Source organism: Hevea brasiliensis, chromosome 14 (genome assembly GCF_030052815.1).
Source record: "Hevea brasiliensis isolate MT/VB/25A 57/8 chromosome 14, ASM3005281v1, whole genome shotgun sequence".
Lineage (NCBI taxonomy): Eukaryota > Viridiplantae > Streptophyta > Magnoliopsida > Malpighiales > Euphorbiaceae > Hevea > Hevea brasiliensis.
The window spans coordinates 68,631,099-68,636,798 of record NC_079506.1 but is presented as its reverse complement, the minus strand read 5'-3'; the positions used below and the strand labels follow the sequence as shown (position 1 = coordinate 68,636,798).

The window sequence follows — 5,700 nt, the reverse complement described above, 5'->3', positions numbered from 1 at the left end:
AAATAGTTAATACATAAATGGATATTGATCGAATCCTCATCTTAATCTTTTTGGGATGCCAAATTAGAGTCATCGTTCCTATCTTTATCCTTATCCTTATTTTTTAAAATAATAAAAATAATCAATTAATTAATTAAAAATAACAATTAAACTAAAATGAAATAACAATTAATAACATAAAAATAAATTATTCCTACTGAAACTGAAAATCCAGTCGTCTGACCTCCTTGATGCCTCCCATGGTTAAATCGTCTACATTATTGCTTTTAAATGGGTACTTTTATTTGCCATTCACAGCACAAAACCTAAATAAAAATATCCAGAGAACAAATGGGGACGTTAAATGAAATGCAGTTGTAGCCACTCCGTTGAAGAAATACAGTGAGTTTTTGATGATCCTTAGTCACTCTGTAGAAGAAATCCATGCAACAACTTTAACTCCAATGTCACTGTCCAACTATAATAGCAATGCCAAGTTTAGTTTCAGAAAACTCATCATATCTTTTATTTCTTAAAACACTAGGATACATTATGCCAAGCAAAGTTTAAGCACAGAAATGAACATAATGTAGTAATAAAGAAACGAAAATTTTGATCTTTTATTTGTTTACCCGAGAACATGCATACGATGTAATAACTCCCAAAACTCCAGACAGCCAGTTCTGCCACCACCAAGACCACCATAAAAGCGAATTCAGCAGAAAGATAATACTCATAATGCAGCACTTTGCCGCAACATAATCAAGAACCCCATCCACCACCACCTGGAGTTAAAATCTGAAGAATTTCCCCAGCCTGCACCTCAACTGTGTTCTTACCTCCAAGGTAAACTCTGCGTTTATCTTTTGTAATCAGGTAATTAGCCCCACGTGCACCGTCTTTTCCTCCTTTTAAACCTCTTGGTGCGTGAACTCGCCTCTCTGAAAGAATGCTCACTACAACTGGTCGTCTGAACTCTATCTCCCTTATGAGCCCATCACCACCTTTATTAAGTCCACTTCCCCCACTGTTCTCTCTAAGTCCAAATTTATGCAAAAGAACGGGACACCTCTGCTCAAAAATTTCTGGATCAGTCATACGGGTATTAGTCATATGGCACTGGACTCCACTCGTCCCATCCCAGCTTGGACCAGCCCCACTTCCACCCCCAATTGTTTCATAATAACCGAAAGTATTATCCCCAAAAGTGAGATTATTCATGCAACCCTGAGAGCAAGCACAGGCCTGAAATGCAGTAAGTACAACATCAGTTACTCTTTGAGATGTGAGAACATTACCTCCAACCACAGCAGCCTTCTCACTTGGAGAGAGGAATGATCCTGGAGGAATATAGATTTTAACAGGGGCTAAGCAACCCTGGTTGAGAGGAATATCAACATCCACCAAACAGCGAAGGCAGTATATGACTGATGCAGCTGTTACTGCCTCTGGCGCATTCCAATTGCCATACACCTCGGGGCTAGTCCCACTAAAATCAAAAACTGCTTCCCCTCTCTCTGAATCAATAGTAAGTTTTAGATGTATCACAGACCCATCATCCATGTAATCATCTTCCTCGATGGTTACAGAAGTATTCTCTTCAAATCTAGCTGATTGAGACGAAACTCTAGCAGCAACTGACTTGAGCATTTCTCTCACTGCTGCTTCTGCATTAAGCTGCACATAGGTCATGTATGCCTGAACAGTGTCCAAACCATACTGCTCAATTAGTTCTTTGATAAGGGAAATTCCCCTCTGGTTTGCAGCCACTTGTGCATGTAGATCTGATAGATTATCTTGAAGGCGGCGGCTTCCTGGGATTTTACGAGCTGATTCATCAGAACATGGGAACTTCAGAAGTTTGATGATTCCTTCCTCTTGAAAAACTCCTCTTTCCACAAGCTTAAATGCTTTAATTGCAGCTCCTTCTTCCCATATAGACTTTGAAAATGGAGGCATACTTCCCGGAGTAATACCCCCAATCTCTGCATGATGCCCTCTACTTGCAACAAAAAAAACCAGTTTACCCTTATCAAAAACCGGCGTGATGACAGTTATGTCTGGAAGATGGCTTCCTCCAGCACAAGGATGATTCGTAACCAACACATCACCTTCATTCAGATTTTCACCCCAGTAATTGAGTTGCCATCGAACTGTACTTGACATAGCTCCAAGGTGCACAGGTACATGGGGAGCGTTAGCAACTAGTCCCCCATCAGGACCAAAAAGAGCACAAGAAAAATCTAGCCTTTCCTTGATATTTGTTGAAATGGAAGTCCTCTGCAAAGTCCGTCCCATTTGCTCAGCTATCCCCATAAACCTGTGATTGAAAATTGAGAGCTGTACAACATCTGCAACTTTTTCAGATATTTTCACAGTGCTTATATTAGATTCAATTTCAATTTTAATGTTTCCATATTTGGTTATAATAGCTTTGCAATTGGGCTCTACTATGACAGTACTATTTCCATTCATGATGATTGCAGGGCCAGGAATAATATGTCCAGGCCCCAGATTTTCAAGCTTGAATAGAGGCGCAAGGTGCCATCCCTTCCCAAAGTAAACGTTGTAGTGACCTTCCACTCTTGGGGAACCAGAAATTGGTTCCAAGACCTGCGGCTTCAATATGTTAGTGACACCAACACCACGAACTCTTACATCACAGATAAGAATATTCCTGTTTTGCAGTTTGAATCCATATTCCTGCTGGAATAACTTTACAAATTCCACAGCATAGTCACATACAGATCCATCTTTGTTTACATGTCCCCTTACCATGATGGAAGTATCAGTACCTTCATACCTCAAATTTAGATACGTCTCTGTTGTAATGTTTGCCTCTCTGAATCCTTGAGCTTGCAACTTCTGCTTTACTTGCTTCAATAACATATCTTTTCTGTGAGACGCCTCCAAGACAGATTCAGGACCATAGACAGCAGAATATGGTTCTTGTGCCTCTTCTACAACATCTGCTAATCCCATACCATACGCACTTAAGATCCCACAGAACTTGTGAATGAGAACTTCTTTCATACCCAATGACCTTGCAATGGCACAAGCATGCTGTGGACCAGCACCTCCAAAGCAAGCAAGAGCATGGTTCCGTGTCTCATGTCCTTTCATCTCAGTTAACTGCCGTATCGGACGGCACATTGTTTCATTTGCGACATTGACAAATCCCAGTGCAACATCTTCCACTGTCATGTCCTTTGCAGATGGATCCTGGCTCTTCCTATATGAATTTATTTGCTTTGCAAGCTTCTCAAATTCTTCCCTAGTTGCCTTAATATCTAGAGGCTGATCTTCGTTGGGGCCAAAAATGGATGGGAAATAATCAGGAATAACAAATCCTAGAATAAGGTTAGCATCAGTAACTGCCAATTCCCCTCCTTTCCGATAACAAACGGGCCCTGGGTGGGCACCCACTGATTCTGGTCCTACCCGGAAAGCACCAAATTGGAACTTCAACTTTGATCCACCACCAGCAGCAACAGTATTTATATCAAGCTGAGGTGCTTGTATTATGGCGCCAGCAATCTGGGTTTCAATAACTTGTTCATAAATCCCAGCATATCGGCTTACATCAGTAGATGTACCACCCATATCAAACCCAATAAGGGGCTTTTCTGTTTCAAGTCCGAAAAGAGTCTGTGAGTAACCAACAACTCCACCTGCAGGACCTGATAAAACGGCTTTATGTCCTGAAAATCTACTTTCAGGTGCAAGTCCTCCATCTGATTGCATAAATAGAACATTCACCTTCCCCAGCCCGTCATCAAATCTAGAAATGAACCCTGATAAGTACTCTTTGATGACAGGGGTCAAGTAAGCATCCACACTAGCTGTTAGACCCCTAGGAACAGCTCGAACCATAGGGCTCAAAGCTGAAGACAAGGAAACATGTCTGAAACCCAAACTCACGGCTAAATTTTCCACAGCTATTTCATGCTGTGGAAAAGTGTAAGAATGCAACAATACAACGGCCAAACAGCTAATCCCCTTCTCCAATAAGCCTTCCAGCAGAGGTTTCAAAGCTTTTTCATCAAGGGGTTTCACAACCCTGACAAGCTCACCAGACACTCCTTTAACTACTGATGCTGAAAAAGAATTTTGGTCAACTAGCTCCTCATTGAGAACAAGTTGAACTCTTTCATCAACCTCTACAATCTCCTCATAAAGATTCGAGGGTTTTGATACAGTGAGGTCAAAGATATTGGGTCGGGCCTGATTACCAATCTGAAGCAGATCCTTGAACCCACGAGTCACACAAAGTGCAATCCTTTCACCTTTTCTTTCCAAGAGAGCATTAGTGGCCACAGTAGTACCCATCCTTATCCAATCAATCTTATCAGTGGGAATCTTTGAAGTTCTTGGAATTTTCTCTCCAGTATACTCTTCAAGAATCCTACGAATCCCTTCTACTGGAGCATCATCATAATTTGATGGGTCAACAGACAAGAGTTTCAAAACTCGGCCATCGGGATGGCCAGGGATTTCAGCATATACATCAGTGAAGGTACCTCCTCTGTCAATGCAAAATCTGAGCCTTTCTTCATTGACACTTCCCATATCTAGGTGTATCCGATTAAAATCAAATCTTCAAATCAACATGAAAACCCAAACAGATAAAAACATCATTTTAGTAAGCCAGCCAATCAAATGACCTGATTTTGTGCATCAAATCTAAGTGAAGACCCTGATCATATAACACAAAGTTGGATTTTCTAGCCTTTACTGTGAAGTCCTATCCAGAAAAAGGATTAACGATTTTTCTTTTGAACATAAAATAAGATAAGAAACCGTACCTGGGTTCACGTCGATGACGGCGACCGCCGCTCGAGTAAAGTGAGCTCGATGAAGGAAGCAAGGGTGTGAGCAAGCGCGTGAAAGGGAATGGAAGACATTGACATCACAAGCGATAAGAATTATTTATTATTATCTGTTCTTTATTCAACTTTGAAGATAGGTGCGCAAGGACAGACTCCAAGCGTGGAAGATTTGTCGTGATCGTGGAGGTTGCACTCCTGCGGCGATGCTGCGACGTCGTTGCTTCTTTTGACACCGCAGCATGTTTCCTTGAATTGATTTTTGTTTTTTAAGCAAATTGATTTTATATTTTATTAAAACTAGAATCGCGCTGCACATATATTAAATAAAAAAATAATATTTAATTTTACAGTATATATAATTTATTATTATAAATATACCATATATATTACTTGTTTACTTTTTTTTTTGTTTTGAAGATAAAAGATAATGCATTCACCAAAGCAAATTCAAATTCAAATACAAAGCATGAGAAATAAATGAAAGACGGATAAGATCTTACTCTTTCAGACCAGGCTTAGAATGAACTGTCATAGCAAACAAATGAGTAACAGTATTCGCTGTTCTTCTAGCAAAAAGAACTAAACAAATTGATAATTCCTTCAACAACATGTGACTTTCCTCCACCACCTATAAAATAAATGTTGTCAAAAGAAAAAGCATTTAACACTTGCACTAATAGTAACAAATCCATCTCTACTATGACATTAGAAAGAGCGATAGCTTTAATCCAACTTAATGCTTCCTTCAAACTCAATGCTTTAGCAACCTTCGGATCTAAAGGACCACAGATGAGTTTTTGACAAGCTGAAACAAATGAACCATCTACCCTTTATAACACCCAACCAGCACTTATCCTTTGCACAAAAGAGACTAATGCAGCATCAACATTAC

General features: G+C 40.0%; 1 protein-coding gene across 2 annotated transcripts; it reads right to left on the bottom strand.

Moving 5' to 3' along the window:
- Positions 1 to 476: 476 nt before the first annotated feature.
- Positions 477 to 5,057, bottom strand: LOC110672318 (5-oxoprolinase 1). Of its 2 annotated transcripts, none has more exons than XM_058135781.1 (2): positions 4,785 to 5,057; positions 477 to 4,588 (listed from the first exon to the last, which is right to left on the bottom strand). In XM_058135781.1, exon 2 carries the CDS (start codon positions 4,546 to 4,548, stop codon positions 742 to 744), a length of 3,807 nt encoding a protein of 1,268 aa, XP_057991764.1. In that variant the 5' UTR covers positions 4,549 to 4,588; positions 4,785 to 5,057; the 3' UTR covers positions 477 to 741. The 2 variants fall into 2 exon arrangements, with proteins under 2 accessions (XP_057991764.1, XP_021690750.2); XM_021835058.2 differs by having other exon boundaries at positions 477 to 4,576.
- Between the last annotated feature and the right edge of the window lie 643 nt (positions 5,058 to 5,700).

Excerpts from the sequence above, each read along its gene's own strand:
- LOC110672318 (XM_058135781.1), bottom strand. The coding sequence starts at position 4,548 with ATGGGAAGTGTCAATGAAGAAAGGCTCAGATTTTGCATTGACAGAGGA.